Source organism: Lepidochelys kempii, chromosome 1 (assembly GCF_965140265.1).
Source record: "Lepidochelys kempii isolate rLepKem1 chromosome 1, rLepKem1.hap2, whole genome shotgun sequence".
Classification (NCBI taxonomy): domain Eukaryota; kingdom Metazoa; phylum Chordata; order Testudines; family Cheloniidae; genus Lepidochelys; species Lepidochelys kempii.
In genome coordinates this window covers 323,043,648-323,061,500 of record NC_133256.1, presented here as the reverse complement: position 1 = coordinate 323,061,500, position 17,853 = coordinate 323,043,648, and the positions used below count along the sequence as shown (strand labels likewise).

Here is a 17,853-nt window from a genome sequence, read left to right as displayed (position 1 = left end):
GTGGCTACTTTTGAAATTTTTAATCTTAAATCCTCAGAGCTTCAGTTTCCCTACGTATAGAATGGGTGCTGTGCGGCCTAATCCATTGTTTTGTTTGTAAAATACCTTGAGATCCTGTGATAGAAAGTTCTATAGATGAGCAAAATACACATTATTGTATAACCAGGGGATCACCTTTCTCTCATTTAATTTCTATGGTGACCAGAAAGTTCTTTCATTCCTAAATTAAGGCTTTAGTGTTGTGACTGTTCTTCTGTCACCAGGATTGCTCTTTGCAGAAATAATTCACACACTGACATTTTTAGAAATGTTTCTCCTCAGGAACACTTGTAAATTACTTGTTGGAGCACAACATCTTCTCAGGCTGACTTCATCCCTTATTTGGTGTGTATTCATCTACAGGGGGTATGAATTATTGTAGAAGTGCTTTACATTTAGTGGGCATAAATACTGACAAATAAACACAAAGGATTAAGCAATAAATCAGTTTTCCTACAAGATGTACATTCTATTTTTCATGATTAATCAAGGTGTCAGTGTAGATAAGGGTCAAATATTGTAAGAGAATATTATTCTTAGGATAATACTACATTGTAAAATAATGCTTGATCTTTTATTAACATTTTGTAGGAAAAACATTTTTGTTGCAGAAAAATTATGTGCGAAAGGAATTTAGCGGAAGATGTATATGTTATGTATAAGTTACAGGTAGGTCCAGCCTTTTGAGTTATATAGGATCCCAAGCAAGAGTGGGGCCTCAAACTACTGGAGGCAGGGACTTAGAAACCTCTTTCCTACATCTCTGGTCCCAGCACTGGCAAATGATCTGGATTTAGGGTGAGTCATCATTTCCACTGGTAGCTAGGGCAATATGGATCTGGTCTATGACTTGTCACGTCATCACAGGCTTGATGGTTGCAGTTGTTATGACTAAGGTCCATTCTTGATATAGCCTGATAAGTAAACCACAAAGTTGCTAACAAAATCAATATGTTTCCTTCATAAAGACTAACCAGAGTATGATGGGGACGAAGGGGTGTGTATGGAGGAATGGCTGCTGGGCTTCATTTAGACTGTAGTAATATTTTACATCTATACTGTACTCTTCATTCTGTGGAGTCCAAAGAACTTTAAAAAATATGGACTGGATATTGCTATGTGCTGAGACCCTGTACCTCCCATTAAAGTAAAAGGAAATGGGATGTTCTCAACAATTCTCATTGCAGAATTCCTGGGTCAAATCCTGAAGTCCTTACCCAGACAAAACTTTCACCGTATCTTACATCCCTGAGATTCCACCCAGCTTGGTTCCCAAGGAAACACCAAAACAAGGGACCAGATTTTCGACAGAGCTGAGCACATCTCAGTGAGAGCTGTTGGCTTCTGAACATGTTTGAAAGTCTGGCCCAGACGCCTCAGCCCTTGAAAATCTGGCCTGAGCTCTTTCAAAATTCTGGCCCCTTCCTTTAAAGTCCTTGCATTTTTATTAGAACTGGATGAAATATTTACATTGAGAATATTTTTGATTAAAAATGCCTGTGGGATTACATGGAGACCTTCTCATGAACATTTCTGTTTTTGTCCTAATTTTGCGGGTTTTCACTGAAATAATCAAAAGGCTGGTTGTCAAAAACTGGAAAATTTTGGAGGTTTGAGTTTTTAATGAAAACCTGAAAAAAATTAACAAAAAATTTAAATGAAAACAAAACAAAACAAAAATATCTGTTTTTCTAATGCAACCCTGACCAGCTCTAGTTTTTATACATGTAAGCCTATGGCAGCTTGGTAGCTCTAGGGAAGGACCTCTCAGCTCCCATCTCTTGGTGAGTAGACCTCATTTGCATGTTCATTACCGGCTCTCCCAGTGTGACTATTTTGGTTAAAATACAATGAAGTATGGGATGTTTGGGTAATTAAATGTTGTCATCCTTATTGTGTGACAAAAGCACAAAAGAACTGTACATAATATGCCTTGAGCAAAGAGCCATACACCTCTGCGTAATGGAACTGGGACCATTGGGCAGACAGGGAGGGGAAGGGGGCTTTTACCTGGTATGGAAGAGTAAATCCCTGGTGGCAAGACTCTGCTCAAGACTCTTCACATAGTATAATGGCAGAGCGGAGTGAACTCTGGGAGGGACCTAGATCTAGCACCACAAGAGCTGTTATCACTATCACTGGCGTAGGAGCCTGAAGACCCACATCTGCCATTGCAATAAGAGGTGACCGTGGTGAGAAAAGACATAGAGGCAGATAGAGGAGATGGCACGGAGATGGCATTGCAGGCAGAGGTGGTGGCAAGGTAAGAGAGATAGCATCCTGGCTAGAGGGGCACAATGAGAGATGATGCAGAGGTGGCAGCAAGGCATCTGTTCAGGAAGCCAGACAGCACTTCCCCCTCGGCCTGGAGCTGAACTTGTTTGAGTGCACGTCACTCTCAGGCTCTGGGACTTCACCAAACCCTAAGTGGATTAATGATTAATTTCCCCCCAGGGGGGAAAGAGGCAGGACATGAGGTCTCAAAGGGACATTTGTCCATCAGATGTTCACAGTAGCAAGGTGGAAAACAGAGACTAAGGACTACTGCCCAAGATACGGTAGAAGTGGGTGTTTTACTTACTATTTGTATAAACACATAGTTGATTTAGCATTGTTGTGTTTTCCCAGATTAATGCTGTGTTCCTTTTCCCCCTTAATGAAATTGTTTTTGTTTTATACACAGACTGTGTGCTTGCAAGAGGGGAAGCATTGCCTGCTAAGTGTGCCCAGGGAAGGTATGTAGTTTTCCTCAGATTTCTGGGTGGCATCTCAAGCCAGTGGTGTTTGTTAATTTTAAGAAGACCCCTCTAGATATTTGATTCTGGCCCTTTTTGCTGCCGAGAACACCTGGCAGAAGAGTTACCTACATGTAAAGTACTAACAAAAGGTTTAACTTAAGTACATGATGTGCAAGTTCCTACGCCGAGCAACATGCAATCACAGTGCTGTCCCCTCCCGTCTGTTCATAAGCCTCAGTCATTCTATCACATAGCTGCTATTTAGTCTGTCACTCTTTGAGGCAGGGACTGTGTATTTCTTTGTCTTCAGGGAAGCATCTAGCCCACACTTAGCTGCTATGAAATAATTAACAATAAAATCAAACACCAGCTCACAATGAACTAAGCATCACATATTTTAAATGCAAAGAAATGTTTATTTGACAGGTGTGATTAGTAAAGAGCTAATGAGGAGAGAAATGTGTGATTTTCATCTGTTTTGAAATGAAATCATGACGTGGGGTATGTCTACACTGCAGTCAGAGGTGTGAGCGCAGCCCATGTAGACATACCCGAGCTGGCTTTGCGCTAGTTAACGTGAGCACCAATAGCACTGAAGCCTCCACAGCAGAGACTTCAGCATGAGCTGTGGAAGCGACACCTGGGACGCTGGGTACTTACTCAGGCAGTTAGTCTGCGCCGAGGCCTGTGCTGCTGAAGCTTCGCTGTTATTGGTACGAGAGCACTAGCTAGAACACAGCTAGCTCAGGTATGTGGACGTGTGCTCCAATCACAAGCCCACTTGCAGAGGAGACGTAGCCTAAGGGCCCAGTGCAGTACCATGGTGAAAAACAGGAACGTGTGTGTTTCAGTTGCCTATGTTGGGAAAAAACACAACAAGAGTCCACATTCATGGCCCGATCCTGCATCCCTTAACCACCTGAGTAAGGCTGTAGGATCAAGACCTCAGTCACTGCACAGAAGTTCCCTGTATAGAGTAGCTCTGGGAAGGGCCTGGGATGCTTGCGTGATGGTAGGAGTGGTTAATTTCCCATGCACCCCTCCATGTAAATTTTGCCTCCCCCAGTCAGTCATTAGCATGGATGTGAGTGTTGAATAATGCCTGCTAGCATCTTCTGTGCCAACCATCAGTGCTGGCAGTTCAGCATGGGCACAGGTGCAGCTGGTAGTCTTTATACCATAAAGGACCCTGCCAAACACAGGGTGCAAGCTGAAGGAACACTCCTATACACAAACATACAGCTCAGCAAAAAACAGAATGACCGGCATGTGTCACTTACTAGCTGGCCCCGAGAACTAACGGTTCTTTGCAAACGAAACACAATAGCTATTACTCCAGCTCTCGGCCCTGATATACCCCATGCTGATCTAGGAATAGGTGCTGGAACTAGGGGTGCTGGGGGTGCAGCTGCACCCCCTGGCTTGAAGTGGCTTCCATTATATAAAGGGTTTACAGTTTGGTTAAATGCCTCTCAGCACCTCCACTATACAAATTGTTCCAACACCCCTGGATCTAAGCATCCTGGTACAACTGAGGGCATGCTGCGTATGTGTATCTATATAGGCTAGTATAGAATGGGAGTGGATATGCTCCACAGAATAACTCGCTTGAGAGCTGTCCATGTGGGCTGCTCCTAGGGGTATGTGCTGTGCATCCTGCATATACTGGAACAAGCTGGACCCTATGTTTATTTTTGTTTGTTTGATCATTACTGAAATCAGCTTTATATAGTTAGAAAGGATCAAAATCACATAATAATTTTAAGAATAAAAGACTATTGATTTTCTGCTAATAATAACATCTTATGGTTTTGCACAATCTTTGCATGCACAAGAGAGGACATTTTTGTACTTGAAGTCAATAGTTTCCCTGTTACAAATAAGAGTACCAACTTGAGCCTCAGTTTTATCTTCCTGGCAGCAGCAACATTGGCGTTCTTTGTAATCAAAGCTAAAGGGAAGAAATAAGTTGTTGTTGGTAAATTGTATTGTTTTGAAATGTTAAATACAACTTCAGAGTGCCAAGCTTTAATGTAAAATTGTTTTTCATAACATCACCTGAGAGCCTGACATCTCTAAGCAGATAAAGAAGAGTATTTTGCAAGCTGACCGGTCTGACAGATTCTGTGTTATTCATAAGATACCTGTTTGCTCAAAACTGCTCACTCGAAACAATAGAATCTATCTTTTCTGTTTGTAAGACTCTTCTACCTTCGTCAATCAAACCATTTCACAATTTTCAATTGTTCTTGTCTAAATTAACTGCTTACTTGCATATAGATCAGGAAGAATGATTCTCCATAAAAGAAACAGCAGAGCTGATTAATGTACATGAAGAAAGGAGTTTGGTTTTCCATTCAGTATTAACGTTGTGCACATTTACCCAAATTATTCTATATCTTAAATCTGCCATGCAGCATTCCCCCTCCTGCCTGTGATGTGGGAAAGAAACTGCAGGGAGGAGCTAGCCAGAGACTGAAGCCAGCAGGGCAGCTGCAGAAAGCAGTTCAAGCAAAGACTTATACACACTGATGATATCAGCCTGCTTTCTACAGTTTTCATTCTGAACAGTCCATCCCCTGTGCCGAATGGCTGCAATCCTTTCATTTGCCTCCCTTCCTTGGTTTTAGCTAATCCCTTCCTAATAACCTACTGAAAGGATTTAAATAACAAAACCAAACCAAAATAATCACAGAGTTAACATAAGCCTTGCTGCCATGACACAGTTCACTTGCTTGTATGCTATTTTCATTTCCCCTATGCTTTGTCTCTCTTGTCTCCTTAGACTCTTCAGGCCAGGGGCCCTCTCTTACTTATGCTGGTACAGCACCTAGCACAATTCTGGGTTGGCTCTGAAGTGCAACTGTAATAACCATGATCATTTTGGCTAAAATCTCTCAAACCTGTGAGAGGCTGTCATCTGGAAATCAATCTGGCATGATATCATATACAAATTGTATTCATTTTTTTTCTGAAAATGATTTACTTGCAAACAAAATGCTCTCTTAAATAGTGTCTTTATTATACAATTAACACAATAAGGTACTTGTTCTCTACAAAGTTGTTACAAGGAGGAGGGAGAAAAAATTTCTTGTTAACCTCTGATGATAGGACAAGAAGAAATGGGCTTAAATTACAACAAGGATGGTTTAGGTTGGACATTAGGAAAAAAACTTTCGATCAAGGTAGTTAAGCATTGGAATAAATTGCCCAGGGAGGTTGTAGAATCTCCATCAATGGAGGTCTTTAAGATCAGGTTAGACAAACGCCTGTCAGGGGTGGTCTACTCTAGATAATACTTAGTCCTGCCATGAGTGCAGGGGACTGGACTAGATGACCTCTCAAGGTCCCTTCCAGTCCTAAGATTCTATGATTCTATGTTGTCAGGCCTGAAGTCTAACTATTGTAATAATTCATCCTCTGATGCATCAGTAGGAAAAACAAAAACAAAAGACAAATTCTCCTTGGTTATAAGACCTCTCGCTCTAGTGTGTTCAAACTCCTTTAGATACTGCTTTATGTTTTGTTTTGAAAGTTGCTTGGATAGGTACAGAGAGATTTTATTTACAGCCTCCAGTGAAGATTTACACCTGAATCAAAAATAACAGAGATAATGGAACTAGTGAGGAACAAAGGCCCAGATCCTCAAAGGTATTTAGGTGCCTAACTCCCATAGATTTCAAAGGGAGATAGGCACCTAAATACCTTTGAGGATCTGGGCCAAAGCTTCTGCCTCACAGCCACACCCTCCCCTGTGCAAGAACAACCTACCAGAGCAGTACAGCACACGTGGGCCTGCGGGAGGAGGGGCAGCTCAGTGCGGAGAGAGACAAAGAGAATGGGCTAGAACCAGGTAGGTACCCGCTCTATGTGAGCAGGGGCGAGGGGGGGTGATTCTGTTTACCCCCTCCCCAGCCCTGCTGTGCTTGCAGTTTAACCCTGGCCCCTCCCTTGCTCCAGGGACCAACCCTAGCTCCCACCCCACTATGCTTTTGCCCCCAGCCCCTTTTACAATCATTCTCTGGGCGGCCCACAAATATGTTTGGCGCCAGGCCCACAAAAAGTTAATCCAGCCCTGCCTGTGAAGGGAAGGAGACTCAAAGTTCCAATTCTTGGCATTTCCTCCTCCTCATTCCACTGTAAGGAGCCTCTCCCACTGCAATGTTCCTCTTTCTAATCCAGCAGATGTCTCAGGTTCCACACAGATTTTGGGACACCTGCAAAGGCCCATTGCCCTACACTTTCATACTCTGCTGCTACCTAGTGCTGTTTACAAAGCATCAACACCTCCCAGTTGGATTTCGAGTGGGAAACCACCAGTCTTCAGAAAAAACGGCAGCAGATTCCAACTTCTTCCACTCCTGGCTCCACTCAGAACCATACTGTACTCATATGGCGGCTTCTCCAGGTCTGGGCACAGAGGGGACCATGATGCACGCTGAAACCAATTTTCCCTCACCTTTTCCATGATAGTGTGAGTTTGTCTCTTCTTCAGTTGTAGAAGCACAGGGGGGAAATAGGGCACTCCCTCTTTTATAGTATCATTTAAAAAAATCAAATAATTTGTTCTTATACAATTGAGAATCTCATACAAAGACATTTTCAATAACAAATCGGGTTGGATTTTATTTAAATACAGCCTAATAACTTACTTTTCTTTTTTTCTGCAATGATCACTGCATTTCGATGCATTAACTGAAGTGCTACAACGTTTGTATGTAAACTGGATGACTGTAGGCACCAGCTTACACGTTTTCTCACCTAAAAGAGAGATTACAGTCGTGAGGAAAGACTTGTACTGAACTGCACTAGTTAAGAAAAAAGTGTGCCTTTACTGATTGTATTAAATAATAATTTAGAATGTTCTGCAGATAAGATTGATGGGCAGGGTATTCCAAAGTGACTAGTAAGGTTTGGATGTCCCATTATTTTAGGTTCTCTTGAGACAACGGAAAGGAGCTTGATTTTTCAGAGAGTGGGAGGCTCAGCACTGTCTAAAAATCAAGCTCCTTTAAAGGGGACTAATGTTAGCCACCTACAGTCATGAGTCAATTTGGAAAATCTTGTCCAACATTTTTACTTGCAAATCGAGTTTTAAATTAGTTTCAGCAAGAAAACAAACACCAGGGAACAAATATTGCCCGGTAAACAGCGGGTTAGGTCATTCCCATTCAAGTTACAAATTGACCACAGAATAACACCCAATAGGTTTTCAAACTCAGAAGGTTTTGAAATATCCCTATTGGCTGTTTTGATATCCCACATAGCAGCATGAAGAGTGATTATTGAAGTACAAGGCTAGATTTACCAGTATGGTTTTTAAAAAGCCAATCATACTTCATTTAAAAAAAATTCAAAACCACATTTCAACAAACTGTAATGAAAGTTAAAGAACCTCCACAGTAAAAGAGCAATTAAAATAAGGTTAGTGCTTCTAGTATCTATCTATCTATTTGGAGCAAAATACACTTACAAGTACGGAGGCAGCAGCAGTCTTTCGTATCACTTTTGTGTTCCTGAAAAATAAAATAAGTTAGTGTCTAACTTGAATGTCTTCTACATAATAGTATCTGCTAATAAGGCATAAGATCGATCTTACTCTATTAATGTTCTACATACCAAATTAAACTGTTATGAAAAGATAATATTTTCATCCATCCTAAATTTGCAACCAAGTTCCAGTGTAATCCACCAATTTATAGCTTTTCCATAACTCCGGTGGCCTGAAAAATTGACAGGTTTATTCTGACAATAAGGTGATAATTTTTAAGTTAAGTTGAACTCTTCTGCAAAGTTTGAATACTTCTATTACTCTCTGTAGCCATCTGGCCCGACCCTGTCACATCATGCTCTTTTGGAATTACAGAAAATTACGAATTACCCTGATGGGAGAAATTTGTTTTATACTTAATTCTTCTTCATGTCCTTCTAGTCTGAAAAAGGCTCATTACCGTCCTTGGAAACTTTTTACCAAATTAAATCTCTTTTGGAAACTCATGCACAGGTAGTAGTTGAAGAAAAAATGTTTTAATTAAGCAAAGGATAGGATGGGTGAGCTAGTAACTTCATACAGCTCCTCTGCAACAGGTGTCCTAAGAACAAGGAAACATGGAGCACTGAAAAAACAAGTAAATTGACAAGCAAAACTTCTCTGATAATTTTAACTTGAGCTTGCTACTATATATGTACACTAAGGAAAGTTACAGTTAAGAAAATCTCCAAATATTGAAAAGTATGGAAATGAACAATTAAGGAAAGGTAGATAAATATTCAAATATATTCACAGTTCATACAATACAAACTTTTAAATGAATGTACACATATAAATTATGTACAATAGCAAAAAACACTTAACTCTGCCTACGCCAGAGCCATTCTCCATCTATCCAGCAAGAAGACATTTTGAAATCACTAGTTACAAATTAAAAATGTAACACACTATGCAGATATGTTGATTCTCAGGCTTCTCTGAGGTAAATAACATCATAGCTTTGTTTGAAGCATTCGACACTCTGAGGTCTGCAAGCTATGGGCTAGATTCTCTGCTTCAACAAGTTTCCATTGGGTGCAGCAAAGGGATGTGGGGACAAAGGAGTTGGTTGTGACTCCCTGATTTTGGGGTTAGGCTCATGTCAATCCTGGTGAAGATTAGAGTAGCCTAGAGGCTCCTCTAAGCTTTATGGCCCCTCAAAGGGATTGTCTGCAGTCTGGGGCTGTTGGAGTGCAGTGCAACCCCAACACACCTCTCATTGACTTTACTTTCCCTTTGGATTCCCCCTTGCCTGGAGAACTGGAAAGATAATCTTCTTTCTTGCCCTTTTGCAACACAAAAGCAGTGCCAAGGGGTCTAATCACTAAGAGGGAACATGGGCCACTACACTTAGAGTGCAGTGGGTGAAGGAGGACATCTAGTCTGAACCAGGAAGGTGTGGAGTGTCAAAGGATGGTCTCTGAGTCACATTAGAAGAGTGAATAGGGAAGGTATAAAGGGAGTTCAACTCCATATAGGATGGGGTAGATTTGGCTTTCTGATTCAGTTGAATATTGATTGGGAAATGTTCCTAGACTGAAGAGAATATGGAAAATAAAACATGATATCTTGTGGTCTCTTGACCATAGTAAGTGGGTGGGCATGGGGAGAGTTGAGTCTCTGGTCTGTAAACGGAAGATAAGAAGAAACATGTTGATGTCTCTTCAAAAAAAGTGGTGAGATGAAGTAGAGCAGGGGTTCTCAACCTTTTTCTTTCTGAGCCCTCAAAATATGCTATAAAAACTCCAGGGCCCAGCAGGGGATGGGGAGCGGGTGCTCAGGTCTTCAGCTGTGGCAAAGGAGGGAGCTTGGGGCTTCTGACCTGCAGGGCAGCAGGGCCGGGGGCTTGGAGCTTAGCCACGAGGCCAGGGGGCTCAGGGCTCCTGCCCTGCAGGGCGCCAAGCACTGGGCTCCTGCCCAGTGGGTCAGGGGAGATTGGGGCTCTGGACTTCTACTGCAGGATGGTGGGGCTCATGGGATGCGGGGGGCTCAGGGCTTCTGCCCTGCAGAATGTGGGGCTTGGGGCTCTGGGCTTCAGCCGCAGAATGGCAGGGATTGGGGCCTCCAACCCCCAGGGTGCCTAGACTCCAGGCTTTAACTTTGCCGGTGTGTGGGCTTGGGCAGGGCCATCCTTAGGCATATGTGGCTGCGTAGGGCACCCAAAAATTTGGGGTGCCCTTGGGTCTTAGTGTCCACCCTCCTGCCTCTTCCTATCCCTGTTCTGACCCTTCTTGCAGGTTCCCACCACAGCTGGCTGCTGCAGCCTGGCAAGTCTTCCTCCAGAGGGGATCTAGTACTTAAATGTGAAAAAGCCTTCCAGCCTGCCAGACCTATAGCACAACATTGAAACTGTTAAAGAGCCTTTCAAGTGATAATGAAGCCATTTAACAGGCATTTGCCAATTCCCAGGTATATACTGTCAGTTTATGAAGTTACTGACAAAAACAGTTGTGCATTACTGTAATATTTACTCAGAACATGTTAGTCTACAGGACCTTAGTTTAAAATTTGCTTTAAAAATATTTCATTAGTGTGTTGCTGAAGATCTGAAGATTATAAAATAACATCTCTAAAAAATCCTTGCATAGATTTTTAGATGCACAATCTGAGTATTCATCTTTAGCCTGAAATGCTTGGATCTTCAGACATACAGTTTTTTAAATAAATCCTTCAAAAGACCTCCCTTATCTAAAATACACATGCAAGCCTCGGCTGCCATTGGGCATAAGGGCACCAGTTTAATAATACTGCATAGGGCCCCATAAATCCTAAAGACAGCCCTGGGCTTGGGGCTTCTGTTCTGACCCTTAGGGTGCCAGGGCTCTGGGCTTTAGCCCTGCAGGATGTGGTGGGAGACTGGGGAGGACGGACTCAGAGCTTCAGCCGTAGGGTGCCAGGGCTCAAGGCTTTGAGCTTTCTGCCCTGGCTCCCAGTCCTGCTTCCTAAAGCCAGCCCTCTTTCACAGACCCACTGAAACTGCTAGTGGACCCCCAGGGGGCCACAAACCCCTGGTTGAGAATAGCTGAACTAGAGGATGGTCTGTCAGCCATACGTGGTGGATGGGTGGTGGTTTGTAAGAGTTTGAAGCTTATCACAGTAATGGATGGAAAGTCAGTTCCCTTGTTTGTTACTGATGCTGATAATTGGGACATAGGCCCTGCACTGGTCCTCTGCAAAGGGGTTAGTTTCACCCTGAATGAATCAGTGTGTGAACGTAACTGTTTCATCAAATACTTCATTCAGTTAATAGTATTCTAACAGCTTGGTTACATATGGCAAAATATTCCTTGACTAAAGTACTTGTTGAAAATGGTGATACTTGTTGAATGGTGTATTTGTCAAACACTATTCAGTCAGTTCTAGTTGGCAGTACATTTCTTTGTGACTAGGGCTAGGAAGCGAAAACATTGCACAATGTGGAAGAGCACGAAGCCCTCTTGGAAACGATACAAGGAAATGTCAGAGATGATTTGTTAGGAAACCTTTGTATTAAGATGTTAACTATCTGCTCCATGCCAGAAGCTTTCTGAGAGCTTAAAGACGTGCCAGTCCGGGGAACATGAAAGGAAAACGTCCCTTCACCTTGCTCTACTTACTGCAAACAATCCTCACACAGAAGCTGTGGCAAGTTCAACACCCAATGCTCTATTTACAGTTCCCCACAGCTCAAGATGCTTACATTCTCCCTAGGTACAGGGCGAGAGGAAGGCAAGTTCCCACCTACCTAAGAGCCTGCGCTTCAGCAGCCCTTCATTCCAACCTACCTCTCTTCCTCTTCCTGTCTCTCTTTTAGCTGTCCAAATTGGTTAGTTATTCAGTCCTTAACCCATTATCTCCCTAATTTGCCCTCGGTGGGGATGCCTACCAAGCACCTAGCCTAATGCTTCTCACCCTCTGTCACATCCTGGTTTACTCTGGATACAGTTTTACCTGTTAACTGACTGTGCATTTGTTACCTGGAATGCCAAAAGATACCTCAAATATGAGACACATATATATCAGAGATTAGTTTGGCCCATTGATTTGACTAGGTAGTTTATGTTGCTGTTTTCCTCTTATACTCACTGCAACGTAGCATGTAACAGGATAAACGCAAGAACAGTGGATAGAAGCAATGAAGATCTGCAATAGGTACTCTATATCCCAGTTTGATGCTACCTGAGTCACTTTCCCACAGTTCATTGTAGCGCTTAAGATGAAGTGAGAAATTCAAATGTCAAAATGTGGTGCAGTTAGAAAGAAACCACTGCATTGTATAGAATGACTTTGGACTCTCCTCGAGGAACATTTTTTTCCCATGTAGATGTCCTATGAGGTGCTTTAGAATGTTATCTGTGTGTGTTAGAAGAAGGGAGTCTCTAACAAATAGAGGAAGTAACTTCAGCGGGAACAAAGTTATCGATGTATTCGCCCCCTCCCCCATGCTTAGCTGCTGTTGAAAAATGTGCCAGACCCACCAAAGTCCATTTTCATGGCAGTTCCTCTTTAGTGGCTGGGATCACTGTTCCGCTTTCATGTGTTCACTGTTTCAATTAATTAGCATGTCTTCACATTTATCTAATACATTTTACAACATTACATTACTGTACATCACACATTTATTAACATACATTGTTACTGTATGAAGACCACCATTCTATTCGCTTAAGGTTAAATCCAGGTCCCACTAAAATCAATGGTGAGCATTCCCCTGGATTTTTATGGAACCACAATTTGGTTCATAAAGAATGGCAGGAAAGGAGCCCTCAAAGGCCTCCAGGCTAGTAGCTGATGTCACTGTGCAGGTGCAAAGGAGGAGGATGTAAAACCAGGATGCAGCATGAACTGCCTCTATTGTCAGGTAGATAAGCAAACATCCAACAGGCAGCGCAAATGTCAAAGACATACAGTTTAAAAATAGAGTTTAGTATGAAGTCCCAACATCTAAGTAATTACAGGTTTCAGAGTAGCAGCTGTGTTAGGCTGTATCCGCAAAAAGAAAAGGAGGACTTGTGGCACCTTAGAGACTAACAAATTTATTTGAGCATGAGCTTTCGTGAGCTACAGCTACATCCAATGAAGTGAGCTGTAGCTCACAAAAGCTCATGCTCAAATAAATTTGTTAGTCTCTAAGGTGCCACAAGTCCTCCTTTTCTTTTTAAGTAATTTAAAAAGCTGATAAAATATATCCTTACATTTTTCATTATCATGCTGTTCATTATTTTGCCCATGGTCAAAATCATTAGTAAATATCAATGGATATTTCCCCATTACTACCTAACAATAAATAAGTGACTCCATACATAATAAAATAATACGACAGTATTCTATAATCCTGCTCCAAATTCCTGTAGTAATACAATGGTAAATAACAGTGTTCTGGACTCTCACTGTAGATGCACAATATTGTTGGTGTCTGAGATTTGTTTTAAATAATGTCTGCTTCAGAACATAGTAAGTAAGTGCAAAGACAACAGGACCTTGGTTTATAAGCTCTCATTCAAAAGATCCTCAGCCAGTAAGCTGCAGGAAACTTATCTTGCCTACCTCGGAAGCATGAACAGCTAAGTTGACACTTCTGGGATTTTAACTTGTGATTCCATGGTAGTAGGTATCTGATACTTAGACCACTAAGTTAGCTCTTCTGGGAAACCATTTAAATCTATTAACATATACATGTTAATACATAAATCTACTGTAGTACAATGACATAGTGACATGTAAACTTTCACCTTTTTTAAGATAAGGAGTACTTGTGGCACCTTAGAGACTAACCAATTTATTTGAGCATGAGCTTTCGTGAGCTACAGCTCACTTCATCGGATGCATACCGTGGACACTATTATGGACACGGTATGCATGGATGAAGTGAGCTGTAGCTCACGAAAGCTCATGCTCAAATAAATTGGTTAGTCTCTAAGGTGCCACAAGTCCTCCTTTTCTTTTTGCGAATACAGACTAACACGGCTGTTACTCTGAAACCTTTTTTTAAGATGTTGTCAATGCCCATCACTGTAACATCTGAGGGCTGTATAACATTAAGGAATCATACAAAAAAAGTCAAATGCAAAAACTTAAGAGTACAATCCCTCTTTTCCATGATCCCGGGAAGTATGATGGGTGATACAGCAAAAGCATAAAATAAAACACAGTTATGTAATTCTTCTAGACTGACCAACAAATACACGTTTTAATTTCTCTCTCTCTCTCCCCAATATTTTAACTGCATTGGAAATAGAGAGAAGCAGCACAAATGGCCCCCTCTGCTTTCCTGGTCTCACCTTAATGCATGCAGGCTTGGCAGTGGAAGCATCCACACTGTTAGACTGGAGCAGCGGGCAACATATGGAAAACCAGAAAAGCCAAGCACAGAGGCAGCCAGCCGCAAACACTGAGAGGGGGAAATGCATCTTGTTTTCAAATGCCATTGTTGTAGAAGCAACAGATTTTTGGGGACAGCAGGAAAAGTGATCTTTCCCTTGCCTTCCCTCTATATGCTATTGATCTTCAACAGCAAGAGGTCTAATATTCCTCTGTTCACACCTACCCTGCCCCTTCTTTCTCATTGGACAACTATGTACCCGAGCCCAAGCCCACTGCACTGGAGAGGAGGGAAACATGGGCAGTGGGTGAAGCTTCTGCTTGGGGAAGCTAGCTCCCTGGCCCGCCTCTTCTGCCCGTGGCCCCGCGCACACTCCACCCTTGCTCTGCCAGTTTTATTAGTGTAAGGCCTTCTAGAAGTAGTTATGCTAAGCAGTGGTTTTCAACCCGCAGGCAACAAGTCACTTGCGGCCCAATCAGCACACAGTTGCAGCCCATGTGATATCCTCAGTCATACAGGTAGTATGGATATTGTGTGGACGCAGCCCACATAACACACAGAGAGCTGTATATGCAGCCCACAGTGATAAATAGGTTGAGAACCACTGTACTGAAGGCTTTGTTTTAGTTGAGAAAAGTAGGTAACTCATATGATTAACTCAAAAAAATTAATCACGATTAATCACAGTTTTAATCGCACTGTTAAATAATAGAATACCAATTGAAATTTATTAAATATTTCTGGATGTTTTTCTACATTTTCAAATATATTGATTTCAATTACAACACCGAATACAAAGTATACAGTGCTCACTTTATATTATTTTTTATTCCAAAATTTGCACTGTAAAACCATAAACAAAAGAAATTCACCTCATACAAGAACTTTAGTGCAATATATTTATCGGGAATGTGCAACTTACAAATGTAGATTTTTTTGTTACATATCTGCACGCAAAAACAAAACAATGTAAAACTTTAGTGCCTACAAGTCATAGAAGATTAGGGTTGGAAGAGACCTCAGGAGGTCATCTAGTTCTACCCTCTGCTCCAAGCAGGACCAACCCCAACTAAATCATCCCAGCCAGGGCTTTGTCAAGCCAGGCCTTAAAAACCTCTAAAGATGGAGATTCCACCACTTCCCTAGGTAACCCATTCCAGTGCTTCACCACCCTCCTAGTGAAATAGTTTTTCCTAATATCCAACCTAGACCTTCCACCCTGCAACTGGAAACCATTGCTCCTTTTTCTGTCACCTGTCACCACTGAGAACAGCCTAGCTCCATCCTCTTTGGAACCTCCCTTCAGATAGTTGAAGGCTGCTATCAAATCCCCCCTCACTCTTCTCTCAGTCCACTCAGTCCTACTTCTTGTTCAGCCAATCTCTCAGACAAACACGTTTGTTTACATTTTCAGGAGATAATGCCGCCCACTTCTTATTTACAATGTCACCTGAGAGTGAGAATAGGCATTCACGTGGCACTTTGCTTGCTAGCATTGCAAGATATTTACATGCCAGATATGCTAAACATTTGTATGCCCCTTCATGCTTCATCCACCATTCCAGAGGACATGCTTCCATGCTGATTACACTCTTTAAAAAAACAATGTGTTAATTAAATTTGTGACTGAACTCTTTGGGGGAGAATTGTATGTCTCCTGCTCTGTTTTACTCACATACTGCCATATATTTCATGTTATAGCAGTCTCGGATGATGACTCAGCACATGTTGTTTGTTTTAAGAACACTTTCACTGCAGATTTGACAAAACACAAAGAAGGTACTAATGTGAGATTTCTAAAGACAGCTACAGCACTCAGATGTCTTAAAAGAGCAACACTCTGACGCAGAAACTACAGAACCTGAACCACCAAAAAAGGAAATCAGCCCCAACTTTCCCCCCAGCTCCTCACCCACCTCGGCGGCCCTGCTGATCACTTCTCCCACTCCCTCCCAGCGCCTCCCAGCCGCCGCGAACAGCTGCTTCATGGAGTGCAGGTCACCTTTGGGAGGGAGGTGGAGGAGCGGGGATGGGGAGTGCTCAGGAGAGGGAGCAAAAAGAGGCAGGGAAGAGGTGGGGCAGGGGCGGGAGTTTGGGGGAAGGGGTAGACTGCAGGTGGGGCCTGGGGCGGGGCAGGGTCGAGCATCCACAGGGTAGAGAGGACATTGGCACCTATGATGCTTTGTATGTCCAAAACAATCAAAAGCTAATGTATTAGACAAAAAGGGAATGCTAGGGGGCGTGATATAAACAGACTCTCAAAAGTTTGTGAGCCAGCCTGTCTATTCCATCCAATTTCTTCAATTAAGGGAAGTCAGAAAAAATTTGTCTCTAATTTAAAAGCCTTACAAACTAAAAATAAAAATATTATGAAAACAATTCAGCAGTTAAAACTCTCAGTGTAGAATGTTCCCTTTAAAAAATGTCAGGGAACCAGTTAAATCCTGGTTTAAAAAATTAATTTTAACATAACTATCTTCCACACACACATACAAATTTGATGGTACTAGTAGATCTCTTTTTCAAAGTGGGTGAAAACTTTTAAGGGAAAAGCTAACACAATTTCTGCCACTGATAAGGCACTGGTTAAACAGTTGTTCTCTCTCTGGGGGCTCCCAGAAAGAATAAAATCTAGTCAAACAACCCACATATTAAACATATGGTCACTTAGGTTTGTTTATAATTGTTAGACATTCAGCAACAATTCCACATCCCATACCACCCATAGTTGTCTAGGATGGTGGAATAAAGAAAATGTATAAAAGTTCTATCGTGCAAATTAAATAGAGTTGTACCTGGGAAAAGATCTGCCCCCACAGGTGTCAAGTAGTCCTACAAAAGCCAAAGATGAATTCCAAGTTCTGGTTGGGCTGCTTCTCCCAATCAGCAGTCTCAATAGAGTGATCACCAGTCAGGGCCCGGCAAAAACATTTGCTTTGGGCCTGAAGCTGGGCAAAACTGTACGTGCTCTGTATATAGAACAAGAAGCCCTCGCTGAAAGGAGTAATCAAGATGCAACTTTTAGAACTAATATTCAGTTTCACATTAATCAAGATCAACAGATGGAACCTGATGCAATGGTAACAGTCACAGCACAAGAAAACTGTTTATATAGGACATCATAGGGCACTTTAATAACCAAACTATGGGACAATGTTCCTTTTTTGGATGGAATCAGTTAAACTTCTTTAACAATGTATAATGCTCCCATGCCTATGTCTTGCCTGTGTTGAATAGACATTCAA

The 17,853-nt window shown here is 42.0% G+C and overlaps 1 protein-coding gene across 1 annotated transcript in view; it reads right to left on the bottom strand.

Moving 5' to 3' along the window:
* The window catches only part of LAMB4 (laminin subunit beta 4), a 104,013-nt gene extending 91,524 nt beyond the window's left edge, over positions 1-12,489 (bottom strand). The window contains exons 1-2 of the mRNA XM_073342547.1: positions 12,373-12,489; positions 7,430-7,538 (exon numbers count right to left, since the gene is read on the bottom strand). Of these exons, the coding sequence (XP_073198648.1) occupies positions 7,430-7,538; positions 12,373-12,489 (226 nt within the window). The remainder of the gene's footprint in view (positions 1-7,429; positions 7,539-12,372) is intronic.
* Positions 12,490-17,853: the final 5,364 nt, after the last annotated feature.